The 27,612-nt window shown below is 45.6% G+C and overlaps 1 protein-coding gene across 1 annotated transcript; it reads right to left on the minus strand.

Annotated features, from left to right (window-relative positions):
* Positions 1-3,247: 3,247 nt before the first annotated feature.
* On the minus strand, positions 3,248-26,698 carry zmat2 (zinc finger, matrin-type 2). Its single transcript, XM_078231755.1, has 6 exons — positions 26,606-26,698; positions 17,728-17,821; positions 16,376-16,499; positions 13,635-13,708; positions 7,020-7,165; positions 3,248-4,432 (listed from the first exon to the last, which is right to left on the minus strand). Exons 1-6 carry the CDS (start codon positions 26,621-26,623, stop codon positions 4,289-4,291), a joined length of 600 nt encoding a protein of 199 aa, XP_078087881.1. The 5' UTR covers positions 26,624-26,698; the 3' UTR covers positions 3,248-4,288.
* Positions 26,699-27,612: the final 914 nt, after the last annotated feature.

Consider the following 27,612-nt stretch of genomic DNA (forward strand, 5'->3'; position numbering starts at 1 on the left):
ACCATTGCTACCAAATAAACCTGTTGGACTTTAACCTGGTGTTGTTAAAACTCTTACTATTTAGCTCAGAAGACAGATAAAAGGCTGATGTTAATGGATGCTCCTGATACTTATTTGTGTTGCTGAAGAGTTGCTGTGGAACAGATGTGGTCACAACAGGAGAGAACGAGTTGGAGAAGCCTCTGATAGTCCATAACTGCTGGAGAGGCTTTCCCCACTGAGCTCTAGTCTGACCAGAGGCCACGGTCTGTCATTTGTGCTGATAATTAGCTGCGTGTCTTGAAGTCTGCTGCTGCAGTCATTAGCCCCAGAGGTCTGTTCTCTTACCAGCAGAGTTGCTGGTTACATAATTATTATTCAGCCACAGTACATACAAGGCTGATCATTTTTTTTTGTAGTGAAGACTATCCCTCCTGTTGTGAAGGAACATTTTCCCCAAATCTGATTTTCTTCAAGTACCAATAAATTCTGCATTGATGTTTCCAATTTTAACTATTAATCTCATTAAGTATATTGATGCATACAAATTTGCAATTAAAATAATACTTGTTATTCCTGGGTTCTGGGCATCACTATTAAAGCATCTTGTTGCCCTTGAGAAAGTGGTCACGAGTCATCTTCTTGAACCAACACAATTCATGTGAGTGCGCGGCCCAGTGGCACAGTGGTTAGCACTGCTGCCCTCTTTTTAGGTCAAACCAAATAAACAAACTCAGATTAAGTCAGGACAAAGTAAAAGGGGCGGCTCCCCAAAAGGAGGGGGAACAGCCCGAACAGAAATCAAAGTACAAAGGAAACTTAAAAACATCAAATTAAAATGTGATTGTCTTCACAGCGCCAGGGACCAGGTTCAATTCCCGGCTTGGGTCACTGTCGATGTGGAGTCTGCACGTTCTCCCCATGTCTGTGTGGGTTTCCTCCGGGTGCTCTGGTTTCCTCCCAGTCTGAAAAACGTGCTGGTTAGGTGCATTGGCTATGCTAAATTCTCCCTCAGTGTACCCGAACTGATGCCGGAGTGTGGCGACATGGGGATTTTCACAGTAACTTCATTGCAGTGTTAATGTAAGTCTACTTGTGACTAATAAATAAACTTTACTTTAGTCTCCCACAGTGCCATTATGGATGAGCTACAGAACTTTGACCCTGTGCTGAGGAAGGAGCAGCAATGCAATTCAAAGTCAGAATGGTGTATGACGCGGAAAAGTATTTAGTTGATGGCACTCCCACACACTTGCCCCTGTTGTCCTTCTAGGTGGTAGATACCAATGGTTTGGGACATGCTCCTGAACTGGAGCAAATTCAAATAACAGCAAACAAGGGCATCAATTGCAATGTGTTGCTACCTTCCTCAGCCTAACAGATTTTGCTTTTGGCAATACCAAAATACACTTTTTTTTAAAATGGCATCTGACAAATCAGGTGCTGGGAGCTTACTAATCAAGATACTTTGTGCCCATGTTAGTCAATGGATTTATTGGGTAAAACAGGTAGGCGTGAGGAAGATCATGTACCCAGTTGGGTTAATCTGTCCAGAAAACCCTGGTTGTTTTTCCAGTCACAGACCCACTGGCTCTTTAGCTGCTGATAACTGGATTCTGGGAGACACCAGCAACTTATCTAGCCAGCACAGTAAGTTCAGCATGAGACTTGAGCTCAAAGTGATGGATTTGAGGGGACTTCGCTGTGTACAGAGTAGCTATTTTCCTGAGTACAACCACAATTTCAGCCAACGGGCTTGGTTTTTGAAGTGTCAAATCCTTTAGGAAGTCCTGGAAGGAGCTACAGAAGGAGGTACATTCATAAGTGACTTTCAGAGCCACAAGGACACCCCAAAGTACTTTGCAGCCAAATGAGGCACTTTTGCAGTGTAGTCACTGTGGGACACAAAAAGGCAATTCATCCATCATGGAGACAGTAGGGAAAAGTCAGAAAGGAGAGCTCAGATTTTCAACAGAACAAGAAAAAAATATTTTTTCTTTTCTTTTTCATCAAGGGAGGAACCTAACGTAAAAAACTTGAGAATTCTGGTTTACCTTTAATGTAAAAGAAAATGGGTCACAGACGCCAAGATCTTTCACACACAGTAAGAAACAAAATACCCTTTGTATTTTAGTGTCAACTGGAAGAGAAAAAGTAAAGCACATGGAGAAACTTCAGAGCTCAGCACACGTCAAGGAAATCCAAAATAGGAACAACTGTACTCCAGATACAAATCATTCACCATTTCACATTCTGATCAAGTTCATACATAAATTAGCCTGGCAGGCTGAATTATCTCAGGGCAAACCAGCACGTCTCAAATAATTTAGACCTTGGACAGTGTACAGTTTTTTTAAAAAAAGAAGTCTTCAAGTTCCCTCCACAATCCAGCAATAAGGAAATAACCCATTACCCACTGCACTCTTACACTGCTTTTACAGTGGACCATCGTGCCAATCAATGTTTCATTTGAAGATCATTCTCAAAAACATGGGCCATGAAATTTAAAATAAGTGACAAAAGAGCCACAGAGGAGTAAGAAGTTTTTTCTTTTTTTTTTACACACCTAGTTGTGTAATCTGGAATGCACTGCCCAATAGGGAAGTGGAAACAGATTCAGCAGTAACTTTCAAAATACATACATGAAAAAGGGGGAAAAAGTGATATGGGGAAAGAGCATTATCAGATCATTTCAGACCAAGATTGATGCGAATCATGGAATCCCTACAGTACAGGAGGCCATTCGGCCCATCGAGTCTGTACTGACCACAATCCCACCCAGGCCCTATTCCCGTAACCCCACATATTTACCCTGTCAATCCCCTGACACTAGGGTCAATTTAGTGTGGCTAATCAACCTAACCCGCACATCTTAGAATAGCGGGAGGAAACTCATGCAGACACGGGGATAATGTGCATGGTCAGAATTGAACCCGGGTCCTTGGCACAGAGAGGCAGCAGTGCTAACCACTGTGCCGTTGAGGATCAGGAATCCATTTTGATTTCTTTCAATCGGCATGCAACCCAGAGTTCTGGAGGTCAATTGGCTCCAATTGAGATTGGCCAACTTAATAGGCAGCTATTGAAATCCGCTATATATTGGTCGAGTCAGTACTGCATAAACACGGACACACATTGACCTATTGAGCAACAAGGAAGAGCTTGTCAAGTTTAGCAATCAGATGTGTAATGCAACATGAACATTTGTGTTCAAACTTTACAAAGATTGCAAATGTCATAGAAAATAACAGACAGCAATGAATCTGAGAAGCTTAGAAAAGGACTTTATAACTTCATTCTTGTAGCACGACTTTTGAATCTCTGCCTTATAAACAAAGAGCAACTGAAATGAGTTCCTCGAATTGCTTCAGATCAGCTGGTCGAGTTTAAGAGTTAATACTGTCCACCTGAATCAGAAATGGAGAGAATTTAATAAAACCAAATCAATAATAGTTATTGAGTTTCTGGTTTCGATGTCAGGGAAGGTCAGGACCCCTTCACCAAGTGGCCATTTCTCATGTGACAGCGCACATTCAGGCACATGTGACAGCTCAGACTTACATACTGAGAGGATCACTACAAAATTAACACTAAGTGGGAACCTTGCCTGATTATCCCCTCCTTTACCCAAGTGGAGCACCCAAGACATTGCCCTGGCTGTGATCATCCAAACCAGCACAGACCAGAGTCTGAATAAGAGTCATTCTTTGCCTGTAGATTACCTGTTCACACAACCTGCAGGGGCAGCACTTTTAACAAAAGAAAACCAAGATACACATCAGCCATAAGATAAAAATTACTGCGGGTGCTGGAATCTGAAACAAAAACATAAAATGCTGGAAAATCCCAGCAGGTCTGACAGCATCTGTGGAGAGAGAGAGCAGAGCTAAAGCAGCCAGACTTGAAACATTAGCTCTGTTCCCACTCCACAAATGCTGTCAGATCGGCTGAGATTTTCCAGCACTTTCTGTTTTTGTTACATATCAGCCATGATCTCTTTAAAAGGTGGAACAAGCTGAGGGAGTTAAATGGCTTCCTCCTCACCGTTCCCAAAGCATGGAACAGCTGGAACCAAAAGCCAGGCAACCTTCTGAACGCATCTGAAACTTTTCAGTGAAAAGGTCCTGGAGAAATGGGGTGCTTGTAACTTTTAACAGAATAATCCTTTATTAATAAACACATCTTCATTCACGCAGTGCACAATCCCACTCAACTGGGGTGCAGGGATGGGAGGAGAAATAAAAAGGGGCAGCAAGGGGAAAAAGAAGAGTCAATAAAAGGATGTCTTGTGTCAGTCTGGTGGGGTCGGTCAGCTGCTCTTCTTTGATGAACCAAAGCCTGAAAATCCCATCACTGCCGCCATCTCGTCATCCTCCTCAAATGTCAGCTCCTCCTCCGCTTTCCGCTTCTTCTCCTTCAGCTTCTCTTTTCGGTATGCCTTCGCTTTCTCTTCCTACAACAACACAACCTGCATTTATATACCACCCGTAACATTGCAAGATGTTCCACAGGAGCACATCAGACAAACCTTTGGTACTGAGCAACATAAGGATATAGCAGGGCAGGTGGACTTGGTCAAAAAGGAAGTTTTGAGGAGCATCATACACGAGGAGTGGAAGAGGTGGCAAGGCACTGGTATAGGGAAATATTCCAGAGCTCCAGGCATTGCCAACAACAGAGGAGCGATGAAATTAGGAGTACACAAGCCAGAACTGGGGAGGTGCACAAATCTGGAAAGGGCTAAAGGCTAGATGAGGAGATAGGGTGAGGCCATAGCATACAACGCTATGGACCAAGTGCTGGAAAATGGGACTGGAATAGTTAGGTGCTTGATGGCCGGCACAGACAATGGGCCGAAGGGGGTCTTTTTCTGCTGTAAAACTCTATGACTTGATGTCAGGCCATGTGATCTGAAAACAGGGAAAGAATTTCAAAATTCTCATCATAAAACCGGGAATGAGAAATTAGACAAAGTGAGAAGAGTGGAGAACCTTAACTGATGATTCAACAAACAAGGGTAGGGCTGCTGGTTAATGGATTGTACTTGATGTTTCAGGAATTACATTAGGATTGGGTGGCACGGTAGTACAGTGGTTAGCACTGCTGCCTCACAGCTCCAGGGACCTGAATTCCATTCCCAGCTTGGATCACTGTGCGGAGTTTGCACATGCTTTGTGTGTCTGCGTGGGTTTCCTCCGGGTGCTCTGGTTTCCTCCCACAGTCCAAAGATGTGCGGGTTAGGTTCATTGGCCATGCTAAGTTGACCTTTAATGTCCCGGGATGCTTAGATTAGGGGGATTTGTGGAGTAAATATGTGGAATTACAGGGAGAGGCCTGGGTGGGATTGTTGTCTGTGCAGACTCGATGGGCCAAATGGCCTCCTTCTGCACTGTAGAGATTCTGTGATTACTGATTCATGCTCAGGTTGTCAAATTCCAGTTTCATTACTTGGAATTTTTTAGCTGAGTTTTGCTTGGGCGGGTGGGTGCGCAAATTAAATTTGTGATTCCATCCACAGTTCTGTCAGAAACACAAATCCAACGTCTCAATGACCCAATTCGGTTTTTAATGATAATCTGACTGCTCTTGATTATTTCCTCAGCCCACAAAATAAGCCACTTTAATCAAAGCCAATTTCACAACTCGTCATGATCCCAGCACTCCTAATTGCACAGGTGAAGTGAAACATGTTCCACCTCCTTTTGCCTCCACGGTTGTCAGGCACAAGAAGCAGCTGGGACTGTTCAATGTAAGATTTTGCGTCACTGGATCTTGCTGCCAAATGGAGGCAATTTAACCAACTTCAAGTCAATAAGATCATTAAAAACACCTCCAGGGCTTCAATACAATGTACCAGAATCTCCGTTCTGCCCCCTAACTCTCCAGAACATACATACACACTTGTTAAATATTATCTCTAGTCCTCCATCGCCAAAACTGATAACATAAGAGCTGATGTGAATTCTGGCTGGGTTGATGTGAATCCTGGCTGGGCATTAGGGCTTTGTGTGTGTGTGGAGTTGAAACAGCATTTGCAGTCAAAAAAATAATACATCCAAACTAGCATCAGAAAAATATATTCTCTTCAAATGTTAAAGCACATCTTGCAAAATGGAGAATCATCTTGCAATTTATATCAGGGGCCTCGGGGCATTTCTCTTGAATTTTCTATGAGACTTATTAGAGATTATCTTATATTTATTGGCTCTAGCTTTTGCTTCGTCTACTTAAAAAGTGAAAGAAAAGTTGAAGTTTGGAAGAAAAAGGATTTAAAAAGGAAAGGCTGCAAAATGCCAAAGGGAAACCACTGGAAATATACAACAGTTCTGACAGCGTCTGGAAGAGAAAAGAAAGACGAGCACTTCAAGCTTTGTCGAAACATTAACCCAAATTTTTTTTAAATAATGAATGTAACAGCAGTGTATTTTCTGTATTAAAGCTGTTGTCCTTTTTACAAGGCTTCGATTCACTGCTGGTACATTATTATCCTCACGGACTCAAGGTGGGGGTGATTTAAAAAAAATAGCAAGCAAAAGCCAAGTCTGTGACATATTCCTCACCAAGCATGATTAGCCAGCTCAGCACAGCGCTGGGATCAAAGCTGAGGTCTTGCTCGTGTCTATAGTTTAACTCAGCACTGAACGTTTAGCTGGAGCATTGAGGGAGCTTCAGTAAAACAACTAAGCATCGCAATAAACCTCTCACCAAAGAACAGTTAAGATTCAATTTGAGTAACCAACAGTGGGGAATAAAAAGAACTTGCATTTGTATATAACCTTTCACAACCTCAGGACAACCCAAAGCACTTTACAGTAGGTACTTGTTCTGAGGCGGAATCACTGCTGAAAGGCAGGAAACAGAGCAGTCAATTTGCACAGGACAAGCGCCCCCTCGCAGCAATGAGATGATGACCACATAATCGGTTTCTGAGGGACAGTCTTCTGCATTTATATGGCAACATGATGCAAAATTGCCACACAATTACCCACCCAAGATAAACATAATCATGATCCTCTTATCCCACTCCCAACGGGTCTTACCTCCTCCCGGAGTTCTTTCATGCGCTCCTCAAAATCGTACTCCTTTTGCTTTTCCTCAATTTTCTTTTTATTGATCTCAAACCGTTTCTTTACTTGGTCCAGTGTTGAGCGCTCCACCTTCATTGACATTCCCAGATTCCGTTGGTCTGTCGAGCAAAAACAGCATCGTCAAACTGGGTCGGGTAGCAGAACGCACTGGCCTGCAGATACACCTAAATGTGATTTTTACACTTGTGAATGGACAAACAAGAATATATATTTGTAACCTACTCGCAATCAGCACTGCATTCAGTACTGGCACCACACATCAGGAAAGGGGCTGCATGAGAGCACAAGGCCAACATACCAGAATGATACCAGCTTTAAATGGTAAATAGTGAGGACAGGTTAGATAAAATTAGCTTGTATTCCCTGGACTTCAGATGGTTGAGGACTGGTCTAACAGATGTTTAAATTGATAAAGCGATTCAATAGGGGACAAAGAGAGTGAGAGAAAACATCTCCCCTGGTGAGCAAGTATAAACAGTAAGAAGTCTCACAATCCCTTCAAGGGGCAGCGCTCTGAAAGCTAGTGGCTTGTGCTACCAAATAAACCTGTTGGACTTTAACTTGGTGTTGTGAGACTTCTTACTGTGTTTACCCCAGTCCAACGCCGGCATCTCCACATCAGAGCAAGTATAAAAACAGCAGGGTACAATTGTAAGCTCAGAGCTTGGCCGTTTAGGATGGCAAGAAGCAATTCCTCATTCAAAGGGCGGTGGAAATCTGGAACGCTCACCTCCAAAACTTTCGAGGCTTCGGGTCAACTAAAATGTCAAGATGAGATTGAAAGATTGTTGTTAGGCCAGATGTCAAGAATTACAGAACCCAGTTAAATAGAATAAAGAAACAGATCAACCATGATCTAACAGAATGATGGAACTGATTCAAGAGGCTGAATGACTCAGTCATAGAGGTTTACCGCATGGAAACAGACCCTTCGGCCCAACTTGTCCACCCGCCCCCTTTTTTAAACCATTAAGCTAGTCCCAATTGCCCACATTTGGCCCATATCCCTCTATACCAATTTTATCCATGTAACTGTCTAAATGCTTTTTAAAAGACAAAATTGTACCCGCCTCTACTACTGTCTCTGGCAGCCTGACACTCACCACCCTCTGCGTGACTCATTTCTGCTCCCTGCATTTACAGTATGTCATGACAAAAGGCAAAGACTTTCCTTGTTACCAGTTTCATTATCTCACCATTTTGGTCACTTTAGAGGAGAAAGAGATCACTGTAATACAGATATTAAGCCCTCTCAATCCATAACCAGGTGAGAATAACTGTTGTATTCGGACTCCCTCCTGTGCAAGTGGCACAAGAGTCATGCGTTTACCCAGAAATTGTTACAACCTGGAACGCGCTGCCTGAAAGGCTGTTGGAAGCAGATTTAACAGCAAATTTTAAGAAAGGAACTGGGTAAATACCGGGAATAGGACACTTTTGCTGGACTGTGGGACAATGAGCAGGAGAGTGGCTCTAAACTGGATAGCTCTTTCAAAGAGTCAGCACAGCCTCCTGGCATGCAGCATCATTCTCTAAAACAGACAGCACAAAATTGCTAGCTTCTGGTGGCATCTGTACAATGTAGGCTCAGCTGCAGTGAGTTTAAAAGGCACTGACTGGCCTACTCTCTGGTTTAAATGAAACGAAATGTAAATCTATATAAAACCTGCTCCAGAGATTTCAACATTTTCCATTGCCCCTCCCAGGATTATTCTAAACTCATATTTCATCAATTTAATTAAAATGCCTGGTGATGCCATTAGAACAAATGCCTAATAGGAAAGACATTCTGACTAAATGACCGTCCACTGAATCTGTAGTAGGATGTCGGGGCACTGGGGGAAAAGAGATAGAAACCTTTGTTAAAACCCTCGCAAAAACAGCCAAAGTTTGTCAATTAAAATGGGAATGTAGCCTAATTTACATGAGAATCCATATTCCTTTCATGAATTGGACCACACTAAACTAATGCTCAGCTTAAAGTGTCCCAGACTCTAATCTAAAACAACCATCACACGTACACAGGTTTTTGGACCAGAATCTCCATTCATCCCACTGTAATTGCCAGTAAACTCCCTGTGCCTGACTAGAATGTGATGTTCAGGCTCCGGATTGTATCTTGGCTCTCTTGGAATGTGCTTTTCGAACACTGTGGAGTTTTAATTGCGCTTCTGATCAGCACTGAACTGGATCCAATTTCCACTGTGAACAAGCAGCCAATTCTATGAAGTAAATAAGCTGTCTTTAATAGCCTACACTGTCAGCATGACAAAACGCTCCAGCTTAATAGTGGATATGAGCATTCTATCTCCTGGGACTGTGCCAAACCATTAGATTCCTTTTCATTTTTCAATGTAGAAGTCAGAAAAACAATACACATCAAAGCAAGTGCCAGATCATCTGAACCACATGGGTGTTCCATATTTCTTTTGGGGTAAAATAACCTGGGACCACCGGGTTCTCTAAGTCCAGCAGACCACAGAACAGTGTCTATCATCTGAAGTTAATGTGCAGAACTATCATCTAATAACACAACTATCATCTGGAGTTAATATGCTTCCCAGGCTCCTTTGGTGGACCAGTGCTCAAAGGTCCTGACAAGTGTAACACTAAATCCATACAGGCCAGTAGGTCCAACTATATTCATTGATGCCTTTAAAGTTAGCCGAAGGCAACAAGCTAGAATTGGCCTCAATGTCAGTGCAATATGATACTAGTGGCGGCACGGTGGCAGTGGTTAGCACTGCTGCCTCTCAGCTTCAGGGACCTCGGTTTGATTCCTGGCTTGGGTGACTGTGCGGAGTCTGCACGTTCTCCCCGTGTCTGCATGGGTTTCCTCTGGTTTCCTCTCTCAGTCTGAAAGACATGCTGGTTAGGTGCATCGGCCATGTTAAATTCTCCCTCAGTGTACCCAAATAGGCACCGGAGTGTAGCAACTAGGGGATTTTCCACATTTCAGTGTTAATGTAAGCCCACTTGTAACACTAATAAATAAACTCATGGGGGGAAAATCGGTGATAACCAGCTCAGATTCACTCTCCTGGCTGGACAATACCCATAGCTGACCAAAGTGAAGTCAGCATCAGAGCTGTTTGTGATATCAATCCCATGCCTCCCCATAACCAAAAATTAAATATTGTTTAAATTCTCACATGAAGAATGGCTCCTTGCTCCTGGAATGGGGGGTACAAAACCCCACTACAGGGGAGGAGGGGGTAGAAACAGCCGGATAGAAAAAAAGCTGCTTCAAAATTAAATCATATCTATCCTCAATGAGCTGGAATCCTCCCAGGTGAAAGTTACAGAAACTTTCTCAGCAGCAACAGCAGCATTCAGCCCAACTACATTCCCTCATTTTCACTGCGAGTACCAGCGCTCGCCAGTGGTTTCAATCTCTTCACTCAGAACTCCTGTTATTCTGGGCAACTTCTCTTCTGCACACTCCCCGCCCTCTGCTACTGCCTCTGCTACATGGTCGCAGACTTCCTCTTCCTCTGAGAAATTCGGCGATCAGCACCCTCGTTCTTCGCTAAGTCAAAGCAACCCCTGTCCCCGCCTCTCCCATCGCCCTGGTCCCACCCTGACCTCTCCCTAGTCCCATCCTGACCTCTCCCTAGTCCCATCCTGACCTCTCCCATCGCCCTGGTCCCGTCCTGACCTCTCCCATCGCCCTGGTCCCGTCCTGACCTCTCCCATCACCCTGGTCCCATCCTGACCTCTCCCATCACCCTGGTCCCATCCTGACCTCTCCCATCACCCTGGTCCCATCCTGACCTCTCCCATCACCCTGGTCCCATCCTGACCTCTCCCTAGTCCCATCCTGACCTCTCCCATCGCCCTGGTCCCATCCTGACCTCTCCCTCGTCCCACCCTGACCTCTCCCATCGCCCTGGTCCCATCCTGACCTCTACCATCGCCCTGGTCCCACCCTGACCTCTCCCATCGCCCCGGTCCCATCCTGACCTCTCCCATCGCCCTGGTCCCACCCTGACCTCTCCCATCGCCCTGGTCCCACCCTGACCTCTCCCATCGCCCTGGTCCCATCCTGACCTCTACCATCGCCCTGGTCCCACCCTGACCTCTCCCATCGCCCCGGTCCCATCCTGACCTCTACCATCGCCCTGGTCCCACCCTGACCTCTCCCATCGCCCTGGTCCCATCCCGACCTCTCCCATCGCCCTGGTCCCGTCCTGACCTCTCCCTAGTCCCATCCTGACCTCTCCCATGCATGGAGAGGAAGACATTGGTTCATCTCATTTATTCCTTGAAAAGACACATCAACGAATTGAAATTTATTACAACTGCGCCAGTGCATTTCTATCTAATCAGATAAAAAAAACATATCAAACCAATTCATGTAAAAGTGTGTGTCTCACAAACACATTTATTGCAATCTGTTTTTATTAAAAAAAAGGTGTTTGTTTTAGTTCAACTGCAACATATCGAGTGAGAAGTCATTGGATAATAACTATTGCAACACTATCCATTCTCATTACCTTCAACTGCATCTTGACCAGTTCTTCATCTACTCTATCGAGTTTCTCTCAATTGCTACTGTAGTCAATAAGGTCACATGGGTGAGCAAACCGTGACACCCTCCTACCTCTCCCATTATCAAGATTCCCAAACTGTCTGTCCAATCTAGGTGACATCTCCCCTGCCCTGTTTCTCCCATCATTCAGCCATTCCCTGCTTCTCCTATCATTTTGACATCTCCATTTAAATGGTAAAAAATTGCAGCATGCTGCTGTGCAGAGGGACCTGGGTGTCCTTGTGCATGAATCACAAAAAGTTGGTTTGCAGGTGCAGCAGGTAATTAAGAAGGGAAATGGAATTTTGTCCTTCATTGCTAGAGGGATTGAGTTTAAAAACAGCGAGGTTATGTTGCAGCTGTATAAAGTGCTGGTGAGGCCACACCTGGAGTACTGTGTACAGTTTTGGTCTCCTTACTTGAGAAAGGATATATTGGCACTGGAAGGGGTGTAGAGGCGATTCACTGGGTTAATTCCAAAGTTGAGAGGGTTGGCTTATGAAGAGAGTCTGAGTAGACTGGGACGGCACAATGGTTAGCACTGCTGCCTCACAGCACCAGGAACCTGGGTTCGATTCCCGGCTTGGGTTACTATCTGTGTGGAGTTTGCACATTCTCCCCGCTTCTGCGTGGGTTTCCTCCGGGTGCTCCGTTTTCCTCCCACAGTCCAAAAGATGTGCTGGTTAGGTGCATTGACCCGAACAGGCGCCGTAGTGTGGCGACTAGGGGAATTTCACAGTAACTTCATTGCAGTGTTAATATAAGCCTTACTTGTGACGAATAAATAAGCTTGGACTTTAGATTATACTCATTGGAATTTAGAAGAATGAGGGGAGATCTTATAGAAACATATAAAATGATGAAGATAGAAGCAGGGAGGTTGTTTCCACTGGTGGGTGAAACCAGAACTAGGGGGCATAGCCTCAAAATAAGGGGGAGCAGATTTAGAACTTAGTTGAGGAGGAACTTCTTCACCCAATGTGAATCTGTGGAATTCCCTGCCCAGTGAAGCAGTTGAGGCTACCTCATTGAATGTTTTTAAAGACAAAGATAAATTTTTGAACAGTAAAGGAATTAAGGGTTATGGTGAGCGGGCGGGTAAGTGGAGCCGAGTCCATGAAAAGATCAGCCATGATCTTATTGAATGGCGGAGCAGGCTCAAGGGGCCAGATGGCCCACTCCTACTTCTTATGTTCTTATTTCTTCTGTTACTGGCACACACTAGCCATCTCTGTGACCTCCAATACAAAACGTTCTCTAACTGTAAGAATAAAACACCATTTTATTTCAGCATACCCCACAAATTCTCCTGGCAGACAATCTGAAAAAGTATTCTTGAACAGGCACAGTTCAAAGTTCGGATGGGCGTTGAAAACTCACGAGGTGGTGTTCTGACCAGAATGCTGCTGAACAGCACTGTCCTTCTACATGTTGGCTGTACCCGGTGATTTATTCTGAGTTTTATGATACTGGGGTAAATTACTGGACGTTCCAGCTCTGACATTTCTGGCGGTAGAGATGGTAGCAACTTGGCTCATAGAACCATAGATCATACAGCACAGGAGGTGACTATTCGGTTCATCCCGCCTGCGCTGACTCTGAGAAAGAACTATCCAATTAATCGCATTCCCCTGCCTTTTCCCTGCAGCCCTGCAGAATATTGTTTTTCCCTTTCAATTCCCTTTTGAAAATTACCAGTGAATCTCTTTCCTCAGCTCTCTTAGAAAGTGCAACAATTCGTCACATGAAAAATATCTCCTCGTTTCGCCTCTAGTTCCTTTGCCAATGACTTTAAATCTGTGTCCTCTGGTCACTGACCATTCTGTTGAATTAAGAGCATTGCACAAAATTGAGATACTTTTTTCCCTATAGTGTATTGTCGCCATCACCAATATATCAAGCAGAACCAATGATGGCCCTCCATAATAAATAACATTCTGCAGTGACCAGGTTAGATCCAATTGTGTTTATTAAAGAACACATATCTACAGCTCCACTGCTATCATCTGCCACCCATTTCCATACGGCTTACTTACGTTTTTTGCCATTGATGTGATCCAGGAAATTAATGGAATCCTTCACAACACAGTCACAAACATTGCAGTAATATCTGTCGAGAAACCATACACAAAATAAGCTTAAGACAGGAGACAGTGGGAGGAAAAAAAATACCTTTGCCAAGCAACTCAGTTATATTGTTTTGTATTCCACAGAAACAGAAAAAGGCCATTCAGCCCCCTAAGTCTCGTTCTGTCACTCGATGAAATCATCACATTTGCATCTTAACTCCATGCACTTGCTTTGGCACCACACCCCTCTAAGCACTCGGCTAGCAAAAATCATTTAAAATGATTAACTGCACTAGCATCTACTGTTTTTTTCTTCTGGGAGCAAGCTCCACATTTCTTCTGTTGTATGAACGACAACTTACTTTATATAGCACTTTTGATGTAATAAAACGTCAGAGGGTATAAAACTAATATAACACAGAACCACAGAGACATTAGGTCAGATGATAGGAAGCTTGGTCAAAGAAGTAGATTTTAAGGAGTGCCTTTTAAAGGGGAAAGCGAGAGAGAGAGAGGCAATGGGGTGTAGGGAGGGAATTCCAGAGTTTAGACAGGCCACCCGTGGTGGTGCAATTCAAGATGTGGAAATGCCGGCGTTGGACTGGGGTAAACACAGTAAGGAGTCTAACAACACCAGGTTAAAGCAGATTTCCATTCCATCTGACGAAGGAGCAGCGCTCCGAAAGCTAGTGGTGTTTGCTACCAAATAAACCTGTTGGACTTTAACCTGGTGTTGTTAGACTCCTTACGGTGCAATTCAAACCTGAGATGCACAACAGACCAGAAATATAGACGGGCAGATATCCCAGAGGGTTGTGACACTGAGGAAGTGTTTCCTAGCTGCTGTCTGGTTTTGTTATACCTGGCTCCTTCTAGACTCATCTATCAGCAGAAAAAGTTCCTAACTATCCTATCATTTAGTTTCGATACCCAAATAAATAAGCTCAAATCACCCTTAACCTTCAATTCCAGACAAAACTATCCTAGGTTACGTAATTTCTCCTCATAATTCAATCTCTGCAACACAACTAACATTCCGATGAATCAGCACTGTGCTATTTCTAAAGCGAATATATCTTAAGGTACAATATCCAGAATTGATAGAGTATACGGTATGCCAAACATCAACTGACCAGAGCTTTGTGTAGCTGTAACAAAACATCCTGCCCTTTATATCCTAACCCTCTAGTGTATAAAGACTAACGTTCATTAGGCTGGTTATATTTGGTACCCAACTACTAAATCTTAGTGATGTGTACACAAACCCCGAAATCTCATTAGACCACTATTTCTAACTTTTCAATACTTAGCACTTATTCAGATTTCTCCTTTCTGACCTAAAATAGATGACCTCACACTTAGCTGTGTTGAAAGCCATCTGCCATGCTTTTACCCACTTGCTTTATCAACGCCCCATTGTGCTCCTGCCTGCACTACTTATTCTGCCATCAACAAACTTGGGTATTACGGTTCTCTATGAATACTTGAAGATCCAGCAGAAATCTTCATGTACATAACGTGTCCCTTGAGTACGTAGCCATTATCTCTACTCTGTCTTCTATCACCTATGTTAACCTGTTGGACTTTAACCTGGTGTTGTTAGACTTCTTACTGATTCTATTACCTAACCAGGGAAATAACTTGCCTGCTATTCCATGAGTGGGGGAGGTAGTGGAAGCAGATACGATAGTGACTTTTAAGGGACGTCTTGACAAACACATGAATAGGATGGGATATAGTCCCCAGAAGGGTAGGGGATTTTAGTTCAGACAGGCAGCATGGTCGGTGCAGGCTTGGAGGGCCGAAGGGCCTGTTCCTGTGCTGTAGTTTTCTTTGTTCTTTAACTTTAGCTAACAGTCTCTTACGTGGAACTTTACTGAATGCTTTCTGGATGCGAATTACCTAATTACCCTGCCTACTATTTTAGTTAGTTCCTCAAACAAATCAATGAGGTTCAACAGGCCTGACCCTATCTTTTACAAACCCAAGTTGGCGCTTAAATTTCTCTAAGGGTTTAGACATGTTGTCCTTAAATGTAGATTCCAAAAACCTCCTCACAACTGATGTTAGACAATGGGTCTGTAATCCCCAGTTACTCTCTTTCTCACCTTTCTGAAATAATGGAATTATATCTCCACTGCACATGTGCACAAGATTCATGTTCAGTCTATCCTGCAATGCAACAAATGGGCAAAAGATGCACTGAACTAAACTGATGGAGGTTTTATCAGAATAAAATATTAGAAAGCCTCTGCACTGGGGACATAAACCCACAACCTTCTAACTCAAAGGGGAGAGTGAAATCCATTCAGCCGCTGCTAACTCTTAGCCCATATGCAATACAGGACTAATTTGTCCCAATTCTCAATCTGCAAATTGTATCCCCAAAAAGACAAGGAACTCTACGCACTGTAAAGAGCGGTGATCGTTGGGTTGAGGTAACAGAAAAGGGTGGGCAGACTGGTTCTGATGGAACAGTGTCTCCACCACCAACCCTCCTCCTTCACCCCACCCCACCTCTCACAGGGCGGGATTTTCCGGCTGCGCTTGCCCAAAACCGGAAAATCCTGCCCGAGGTCAATGGAATTTTGCATGGTCCGCCCTCCGCCCGCTACGATTCCCGTGGCAGGCGGGACAAGAAAATTCTGATCACAGTATCTACAGAGGAGGAAAGAAAAAAGAAATGGAGTGTGAAACACAGCACTCACCCTCCCATTTCAGACTGGGGTGTTGTCTTTGTGATGACGATGGTTTTCCCCAATTTGGATTCCAAATCCACTTTATAATCTCTGTGACGAAGGAGCTCACGTTTGATTGGTACTGGGGGCTTTGCTGAAACAGAGAGGGAAAGCATGAGGATGTGGAACTAGCTACACGTTACTCCAAAATAACTCCTGCATAAAATTAATCAGATCAGTCACTTACAGACACAAAAATTGAAACATTTGCACCTCTCCAAGGTTTTGACATCCTTCCTGGTGCCCAAACCAATCTGAAGTAATGCAAACTGAGCCTGCGTCATAAATCTATCTAAGCCTCAAATATACATAAGGACTCTGCCCTCACAACTCTTTGTGGCAAGGAGTTCCAAAGACTCTCAACCCACAAGAAGAAACTCCTCCTTATCTCAGTATTAAATTGACACCCTCTGGACCTAGACTCTCCCAGGAGAGGATACATCATCTCAGCATTTACCCTGTCAAGCCCTTTAAGAATCTGATATGTTGCAATGAGATCACCTCTCATTCTTCTAAATTCCAATGAGTAAAATCCTAACCTGTCTTCATAAGCACGGTAGCACAGTGGTTAGCACTGCTGCTTCACAGCTCCAGGGTCCCGGGTTCGATTCCCGGCTCGGGTCACTGTCTGTGTGGAGTTTGCACATTCTCCTCGTGTCTGCGTGGGTTTCCTCCGGGTGCTCCGGTTTCCTCCCACAATCCAAAGATGTGCGGGTTAGGTTGATTGGCCAGGTTAAAAAATTGCCCCTTAGAGTCCTGGGATGCGTAGGTTAGAGGGATTAGCGGGGAAGATATGTGGGGGTAGGGCCTGGGTGGGATTGTGGTCGGTGCAGACTCGATGGGCCGAATGGCCTCCTTCTGCACTGTAGGGTTTCTATGATGATTTCTATGATAAAATCTCACTGGGCAATGTGGGAAGCAACTGCTGATGTGTCAAAGTACACAGGACGTTTGACAATATATTCCCCATGTAGTTAGTTCAAGTCCATTTGAAATGGGTACCTCCATAAATTCTCAATGAAAAATAAATCCTCAACTTCCCTCTAAGTTTTCTACCAATTATCCCTGTACCACTTCAAAATGGACTCAAAGTAACCACATGGGAGATATATTGTCAAATGTCCTGTGCACTTCTGACATATCAGCATTAGGAGTGCATTTTAGGTAACAGAATTACTTTCCTCATTGTCCAGTGAGATTTTCCAATGAGTATTTAACCCATTCTAAACTAAAAGGCTTAATGTCAACCTTAAAATGGCACCAATTGGAAAATCTAGGTAGTTTTGTTTCAAGGGAAAGATCCATTCCAAACACCAACTTACCATCTCGCTTCTCTCTTTCTTCTTGCAACCGCTTCTGCGCCAATTTCTCATACTCATCCTTGTCCCACTTCTTGCGGAAGTCCATGTTTTTTGTCTGCACAGCAAGGAGAGGAGAGTTAAAAATAGAAACTGGGGGAAAAAGCACTGATCAAAACAGTCAATAGTGCCCACCCTGCCCAGAAACTATTTGTGGCCCCACAACTGCATGTACAAATTTGAGCAGCAGAGAAAGAAAGACTTGGATTTATAAAGCACCTTTCACAACAACATGATGTCTAAAAGCACTTTACAACTAATTAAGTACTTTTGAAGTGAAGTCGCTGTTATAATATAGGCAAGTTGAGCCACTTCACACTCAAGATCTCACAGAAAGCAAGGTGATAACAACCACTAATCTGCCTTAGTGATTTGAACAAGGAATAAAAATTGGCCCCAAGACATTGAGAAGAACTTCCTATTTTTCTTTGACATAATGCCGTGGAATATTTTACATCGCCCAGGAGGTTTAATGTCTTATCTGTAATGGCATCTCTGACAGTGCAACGCTTCCCCAGACATAGAGAGGAGTTTGAACCCACAACATTCTGATGGAGAGGCTACAGTTGACATAGGGACAGAGGGGGAAAATCATCCAGATCAGAAGAATGCTGGAAATAACAGATTTCTACATTACACTGAGTGAGTTGAGGATGCTTAAGAATAATTAGAAAATCTGGAAAATTATGTTTTCTCCTTCGATACAGAGTTTTTATATCCCGTTTCCAGGGCACACCACACCAGAATCGCATCAACTAAGCATTCCTTTCTTGCACCCCTGGGTTATACACCTGGATAATCAGATATCAAGCAGTGCAAGATGTGTACGTTTAAGGTGGTAGGAAGGGGAGCCAATCAAGGGGGCTGCTTTTAACTTGATAATTCCAAAATTCAGCAGCAAAGCTGCAGGCTTGAATTTTAAAATACGCCTCACACAATATCTGAGCTTCCCTGAACAATTTATCCGGCTTCTCCAACCAAGATCTCCAAGGCAAACTACATTAATGATTTACATGTTCATTCTATACCTTCCAATTTACAGGAAATAAGGGCATAAAACCTGCAATGAGCTGAGTTGTTTCCATCCTGAGACAGATTCAAGGCCTCAGCTTTAAAGTATTTGATCATGAAGAACCAAAATCTCAACATAATGTCCCATTAAATGGTCGTTTTCTTCCACTTAATGCAAACAGCACAATATATTCCAGAACCAACTACAAACGTTAAATTGTGAGGAGAAATTAGATAAACTAGAGCCTGCACTTCCTGGAATTTAGATGTTTAAGGAGTGATTTGATCATATTTTTCAAGCTATTTCTTCTGTTCTTCTGTATTAAGGTTGGGTGGATCCAGAAAAACTATTTCTGCTGCTAGGGACTCTAAAACTAGGGTACAGAGTCAAAAAATCAGAACCAAACAGCTGAAATTAGGAAACACTAGATCAGTTTGAAGACAGAGATTGATAGATCTAACATTAACGATAACGGATATGGAACAAAGGCAGATAATATGGTGTTAAGGTGCAAAAAATAGCCATGATCTCATTGAACTGGGGGAATAGATTTGAGGACTTGATTTATTATTGTCACATGTATTAGGATACAGTGAAAAGTATTGTTTCTTGTGCGCTATACAGACAAAGCATACCATTCATAGAGAAGGAAAGGAGAGAATGCGGAATGTAGTATTACAGTCATAGCTAGGGTGTAGAGAAAGATCAACTTAATGCGAGGTAGGTCCATTCAAAAGTCTGACCGCAGCAGGGAAGAAGCTGTTCTTCCTAAAGGAGCTAAATGGCCTTCACTTGTTCGTATGTTCAAATTTCTCATTTTTGAGACAGCATCAGGGCTTGCTTTTGGATATGCTCACATCTAACCAAAGTGAACTTTTTCTTGCAAATATTATTTATTAACATGTTACTTTGAGTAAATTTGGCCTTTTATTTCCTTGATGGTTCGTATCTTGTGAAATTGTGCTATGTATGGTTCAGTTGCCATATCTGCCTACACAAAAGTAATTAATGCTGTGCATCATCCAGATGACATGGCAGCATGCAATCAATAAGTGAGCATGAGATTCATTTCAATCCTGCAAACAATTTAAAACGGGAAAATATTCAGTTCTTTGCTTATAAATAACATGGTATGACAAAGTATTTTCAGCACAGAAATAAGTGCTTCAACATAGGGAGACTAAACCCAGGGTGTATAGTCAAAAAATCAGAGCTAAACAGCTAAAATTAGGAAACATAGATACTAGATCAATTTGAAGTTTATGTCAGTGTTTATGCTCCAACAAGCCACCTCCCACTACATCAAATTAACACTCAATTCCTTTCTCCGTCATGTAATTGTTAACTTCCCCTTAAATGCTTTATGCTTCAACCATATAGGAGACTATATCCATACTCTATGCTTCAACCACTCTCCATCGCGTCAATGTGGCTCCTACTCTCCATCGCGTCAATGCAGCCCCTACTCTCCATCGCGTCAATGCAGCCCCTACTCTCCATCACGTCAATGTGGCTCCTACTCTCCATCACGTCAATGTGGCCCCTACTCTCCATCACGTCAATGTGGCCCCTACTCTCCATCGCGTCAATGTGGCCCCTACTCTCCATCACGTCAATGTGGCCCCTACTCTCCATCACGTCAATGCGGCCCCAACTCTCCATCACATCAATGCGGCCCCTACTCTCCATCGCGTCAATGTGGCCCCTACTCTCCATCACGTCAATGCAGCCCCTACTCTCCATCGTGTCAATGCAGCCCCTACTCTCCATCGCGTCAATGCAGCCCCTACTCTCCATCGTGTCAATGCAGCCCCTACTCTCCATCGTGTCAATGCAGCCCCTACTCTCCATCGTGTCAATGCAGCCCCTACTCTCCATCGTGTCAATGCAGCCCCTACTCTCCATCGTGTCAATGCAGCCCCTACTCTCCATCGTGTCAATGCAGCCCCTACTCTCCATCGTGTCAATGCAGCCCCTACTCTCCATCGTGTCAATGCAGCCCCTACTCTCCATCGTGTCAATGTGGCCCCGACTCTCCATCGCGTCAATGCAGCCCCCACTCTCCATCGCGTCAATGCAGCCCCTACTCTCCATCACGTCAATGCAGCCCCTACTCTCCATCGTGTCAATGTGGCTCCTACTCTCCATCGCGTCAATGTGGCTCCTACTCTCCATCGTGTCAATGTGGCTCCTATTCTCCATCGTGTCAATGTGGCTCCTACTCTCCATCGTGTCAATGTGGCTCCTACTCTCCATCGTGTCAATGCGGCCCCTACTCTCCATCCCGTCAATGTGGCCCCTACTCTCCATCGCGTCAATGCAGCCCCTACTCTCCATTGCGTCAATGTGGCTCCTACTCTCCATCGCGTCAATGTGGCTCCTACTCTCCATCGTGTCAATGTGGCCCCTACTCTCCATCGCGTCAATGTGGCCCCTACTCTCCATCGCGTCAATGCAGCCCCGACTCTCCATCGCGTCAGTATGGCCCCTACTCTCCATCACGTCAATGTGGCCCCTACTCTCCATCACGTCAATGAGTGGATAAATCCCCAGGACCGGACAGGGTATTCCCACGGACCTTGAGGGAAGCTAGTGTTGAACTTGCAGGGGCCCTGGCAGACATATTTAAAATGTCAGTATTCACGGGGGAGGTGCCGGATGATTGGAGGGTGGCTCATGTTGTTCCGTTGTTTAAAAAAGGTTCCAAAAGAAATCCGGGAAATTATCGGCCAGTAAGTTTGACGTCGGTGGTGGGCAAGTTATTGGAAGGTGTGATAAGGGATAGGATCTACAAATATTTGGATAGACAGGGACTTATTAGGGAGAGTCAACATGGCTTTGTGCGTGGTAGGTCATGTTTGACCAATCTATTAGAGTTTTCGAGGAGGTTACCAGGAAAGTGGATGAAGGGAAGGCGGTGGATGTTGTCTACCTGGATTTCAGCAAGGCCTTTGACAAGGTCCCTCATGGGAGGTTAGTTAGGAAGGTTCAGTCGCTGGGTATACATGGGGAGGTAGTAAATTGGATAAGACACTGGCTCAATGGAAGAAGCCAGAGAGTGGTTGTGGAGGATTGCTTCTCTGAGTGGAGGCCTGTGACTAGTGGTGTGCCGCAGGGATCGGTGTTGGGTCCATTGTTGTTTGTCATCTATATCAATGGTCTGGATGATAATGTGGTCAATTGGATCAGCAAGTTTGCTGATGATACAAAGATTGGAGGTGTAGTGGACAGCGAGGAAGGTGTTCAAAGCTTGCAGAGGGATTTGGACCAACTAGAAAAATGGGCTGAAAAATGGCAAATGGAATTTAACGCAGACAAGTGTGAGATATTGCACTTTGGAAGGACAAACCAAAGAAGAACGTACTCGGTAAATGGTAGGACTCTGAAGAGTGCAGTTGAACAGAGGGATCTGGGAATACAGGTACAGAGTTCCCTAAAAGTGACGTCACAGGTGGATAGGGTCGTAAAGAGTGCCTTTGGTACATTGGCCTTTATAAATCGGAGTATCGAGTATAAAAGTTGGAGTGTTATGGTAAGGTTATATAATAAGAAGTTTAACAACACCAGGTTAAAGTCCAACAGGTTTATTTGGTAGCAAAAGCCACACAAGCTTTCGAGGCTCTGAGCCCCTTCTTCAGGTGAGTGGGAATTCTGTTCACAAACAGAATTTATAAGACACAGACTCAATTTACATGAATAATGGTTGGAATGCGAATACTTACAACTAATCCAGTCTTTAAGAAACAAAACAATGGGAGTGGAGAGAGCATCAAGACAGGCTAAAAAGATGTGTATTGTCTCCAGACAAGACAGCCAGTGAAACTCTGCAGGTCCACGCAACTGTGGGAGTTACAAATAGTGTGACATAAATTCTGATTCTAGGATCGCATGATAAAGACTCAGGAGGAAAAAAGCAGAAATATTTATGTGAAATAGTGTGACATAAACCCAATATCCCGGTTGAGGCCGTCCTTGCGTGTGCGGAACCTGGCTATCAGTTTCTGCTCCGCGACTCTGCGCTGTCGTGTGTCGCGAAGGCCGCCTTGGAGAACGCTTACCCGAATATCAGAGGCCGAATGCCCGTGACCGCTGAAGTGCTCCCCAACAGGAAGAGAACAGTCTTGCCTGGTGATTGTCGAGCGGTGTTCATTCATCCGTTGTCGCAGCGTCTGCATAGTTTCCCCAATGTACCATGCCTCGGGACATCCTTTCTTGCAGCGTATCAGGTAGACAACGTTGGCCGAGTTGCAAGAGTATGTACCGTGTACCTGGTGGATGGTGTTCTCACGTGAGATGATGGCATCTGTGTCGATGATCCGGCACGTCTTGCAGAGGTTGCTGTGGCAGGGTTGTGTGGTGTCTTGGTCACTGTTCTCCTGAAGGCTGGGTAGTTTGCTGCGGACAATGGTCTGTTTGAGGTTGTGCGGTTGTTTGAAGGCAAGAAGGCAAGATCATCGACACAGATGCCATCATCTCACGTGAGAACACCATCCACCAGGTACACGGTACATACTCTTGCAACTCGGCCAACGTTGTCTACCTGATACGCTGCAAGAAAGGATGTCCCGAGGCATGGTACATTGGGGAAACTATGCAGACGCTGCGACAACGGATGAATGAACACCGCTCGACAATCACCAGGCAAGACTGTTCTCTTCCTGTTGGGGAGCACTTCAGCGGTCACGGGCATTCGGCCTCTGATATTCGGGTAAGCGTTCTCCAAGGCGGCCTTCGCGACACACGACAGCGCAGAGTCGCGGAGCAGAAACTGATAGCCAGGTTCCGCACACGCAAGGACGGCCTCAACCGGGATATTGGGTTTATGTCACACTATTTCACATAAATATTTCTGCTTTTTTCCTCCTGAGTCTTTATCATGCGATCCTAGAATCAGAATTTATGTCACACTATTTGTAACTCCCACAGTTGCGTGGACCTGCAGAGTTTCACTGGCTGTCTTGTCTGGAGACAATACACATCTTTTTAGCCTGTCTTGATGCTCTCTCCACTCCCATTGTTTTGTTTCTTAAAGACTGGATTAGTTGTAAGTATTCGCATTCCAACCATTATTCATGTAAATTGAGTCTGTGTCTTATAAATTCTGTTTGTGAACAGAATTCCCACTCACCTGAAGAAGGGGCTCAGAGCCTCGAAAGCTTGTGTGGCTTTTGCTACCAAATAAACCTGTTGGACTTTAACCTGGTGTTGTTAAACTTCTTACTGTGTTTACCCCAGTCCAACGCCGGCATCTCCACATCAAGGTTATATAAGGCATTGGTGAGGCCGAATTTGGAGTATTGTGTACAGTTTTGGTCACCTAGTTACAGGAAGGATGTAAATAAGATTGAAAGAGTGCAGAGAAGGTTCACAAGGATGTTGCCGGGACTTGAGAAGCTGAGTTACAGAGAGAGATTGAATAGGTTGGGACTTTATTCCCTGGAGTGTAGAAGATTGAGGGGAGATTTGATAGAGGTGTATAAGATTTTGATGGGTATAGATAGAGTGAATGCAAGCCGGCTTTTCCGCTGAGGCGAGGGGAGAAAAAAACCAGAAGGCATGGGTTAAGGGTGAAAGGAGAAATGTTTAAAGGGAATATTAGGGGGGGCTTCTTCACGCAGAGAGTGGTGGGAGTGTGGAATGAGCTGCCGGATAAAGTGGTAAATGCGGGGTCACTTTTAACATTTAAGAAAAACTTGGACGGGTTCATGGATGAGGGGGGTGTGGAGGGATATGGTCGAAGTGCAGGTCAGTGGGACTAGGCATAAAATGGTTCGGCACAGACAAGAAGGGCCAAAAGGCCAGTTTCTGAGCTGTAATTTTCTATGGTTCTATGGTGGCCCCTACTTTCCATCGCGTCAATGTGGCTCCTACTCTCCATCGCGTCAATGCAGCCCCTACTCTCCATCGCGTCAATGCAGCCCCTACTCTCCATCGCGTCAATGCAGCCCCTACTCTCCATCGCGTCAATGCAGCCCCAACTCTCCATCGCGTCAATGCGGCCTCTTCTCTCCATCGCGTCAATGCAGCCCCTACTCTCCATCACGTCAATGTGGCCCCTACTCTCCATCACATCAATGTGGCTCCTACTCTCCATCGCGTCAATGCAGCCCCTACTCTCCATCACGTCAATGTGGCTCCTACTCTCCATCGCGTCAATGTGGCTCCTACTCTCCATCGCGTCAATGTGGCTCCTATTCTCCATCGCGTCAATGCGGCCCCTACTCTCCATCACGTCAATGCGGCCCCTACTCTCCATCGCGTCAATGCGGCCCCTACTCTCCATCGCGTCAATGTGGCTCCTACTCTCCATCGCGTCAATGTGGCTCCTACTCTCCATCGCGTCAATGTGGCTCCTATTCTCCATCGCGTCAATGCGGCCCCTACTCTCCATCGCGTCAATGCAGCCCCTACTCTCCATCACGTCAATGTGGTCCTTACTCTCCATCGCGTCAATGTGGCTCCTACTCTCCATCGCGTCAATGTGGCTCCTATTCTCCATCACGTCAATGTGGCCCCTACTCTCCATCGCGTCAATGTGGCTCCTATTCTCCATCGCGTCAATGTGGCTCCTACTCTCCATCACGTCAATGTGGCTCCTACTCTCCATCGCGTCAATGCGGCCCCTACTCTCCATCGCGTCAATGTGGCTCCTATTCTCCATCGCGTCAATGTGGCTCCTATTCTCCATCGCGTCAATGTGGCCCCTACTCTCCATCGCGTCAATGTGGCTCCTATTCTCCATCGCGTCAATGTGGCCCCGACTCTCCATCACGTCAATGTGGCTCCTACTCTCCATCACGTCAATGCGGCCCCTACTCTCCATCACGTCAATGCGGCCCCGACTCTCCATCGCGTCAATGCAGCCCCTACTCTCCATCGTGTCAGTGCGGCCCCTACTCTCCATCGTGTCAGTGCGGCCCCTACTCTCCATCGCGTCAATGCGGCCCCTACTCTCCATCACGTCAATGCGGCCCCGACTCTCCATCGCGTCAATGCAGCCCCTACTCTCCATCGTGTCAGTGCGGCCCCTACTCTCCATCGTGTCAGTGCGGCCCCTACTTTCCATCGCGTCAATGCGGCCCCTACTCTCCATCACGTCAATGCAGCCCCTACTCTCCATCAAGTTTGGGATACACGGTGGCACAGTGGTTCGCGCTGCTGCCTCTCAGTGCTATGAACCCGGGTTCGATTCCAGGGTTTGGGTCACTGTCTGTGCAGTGTCTGCACGTTCTCCCCGTGTCTGCGTGGGTTTCCTCCGGGTGCTCCGGTTTCCTCCCACAGTCCGGAAGATGAGCGGGTTGGGTTGATTGGCCGTGATAAATATGTGGTTGTTATGGGGATAGGGCCGGGGTGGGATAGTTGTCGCTGCAGACTCAATGGGCTGAATGGCCTCCTTCTGCACTGTAGGGATTCTATGCCCCCCTCAGTGTCTCCTCCCCCCCCTCCCCCCCCTCAGTGTCTCCTCCTCCCCCTCCCCTCGCTCCCCTCAGTGTCTCCTCCCCCCCCCTCAGTGTGTCCTCCCCCTCCCCCCCTCACTCCCCTCAGTGTCTCCTCCCCCCCCTCCCCCCCCTCAGTGTCTCCTCCCCCTCCCCCCCTCACTCCCCTCAGTGTCTCCTCCCCCCCCCCACCCCCCACCCCCCTCAGTGTCTCCTCCCCCCCCCCCCCGGTTTGATGTTTGTTGATTCCGGGGCAGTTGTTGCCCGAGGCCGGGCCTCTGTTATTCGGCAGGCCCGAGGCTCCCAGGCGGTAGGCCCGGAGTCCGCGGCCTCCCCGCACACTCCCGGCCGCCGGTTACTCGCAGCAAGCGGCGGCGGCGGCCCGCGGACTCACCCCGCTCCCCGACGCCATCCTGACTCCGCCGCTCGGCCGCAAAACTGTCGCACGGAGCCGGCCTGACCGCCGTAAAGCGGGGAGAACCCTGCGCCAAGGACAACCTGGAGAGGACAAGAGGATCCCAGCAACTGGAAACTCCCTTCGGAAACCACTGCGCCTCCCAGAGGACTGGAAGAACCATCACCTCCTGTGTCTAAACAACCTGGGAGGTGAATTCTTGTTTTTCTCCACATAGATGCTGCCTGAGCTGTTGAATATTTCCAACATTTATTCAGATTTCCAGCACCTGCAGTATTTTGCTTTAGAATCATTTAAGAAGGGGCCATTCAGCCCATCGAGTCTGTACCAACTCTCTGACAGAGTATCTTACCCAGGCCCTCACCGGCCCCCTATCCCTGTAACCCCACTCATTTAATGTGGCCAATCCATCAACACTGCACGTCTTTGGACTGTGGGAGGAAACCCAGGCAGGCTCGGGGAGTGATTTGTCATGTGTGTATTTTTTGACTTACATTGTGGCATTGAACTTGAATTCACCAATTACAGACTTGTTTCATAAATTAAAAAGCACTGAAGCAGTGATTTGTGCACTCCACTGTATTTTTGTGGCTTGCATTGTGTGAGCTGAGGGTGGGCGTGATCAGAGGGGCAGTTGTGTTATTTGGGGGCAGGGCTTGACCCTCTGGTACAATGCAGCAAGACTTCCTTACTCTTGTACACTCCTTGCATTAAAGGCTAGCATACCTGCAGGTTAACCTTGTGTTTCCTGTAATAGAACACCCAAATCTCTTTGAATATCAATAATAAATAGTTTCTCAGCAATTAAAAACATATTAGATCAAATCTCCTGGTGTCCAGAGCATGGTCTGGAAACATAGCGTCCCAACCTGCAGATATATACAGTTGAGATACGGGAAGTTCAAAGTTCCAGTAGGGTCTTTACGCTGTCCAAATTGCTCCAATAGTTGTGTGGGGCTCTCCTTGAAAATCGGCATGATCACAGA

The sequence above is a fragment of the Mustelus asterias genome, chromosome 16, assembly GCF_964213995.1.
Source record: "Mustelus asterias chromosome 16, sMusAst1.hap1.1, whole genome shotgun sequence".
NCBI lineage: Eukaryota > Metazoa > Chordata > Chondrichthyes > Carcharhiniformes > Triakidae > Mustelus > Mustelus asterias.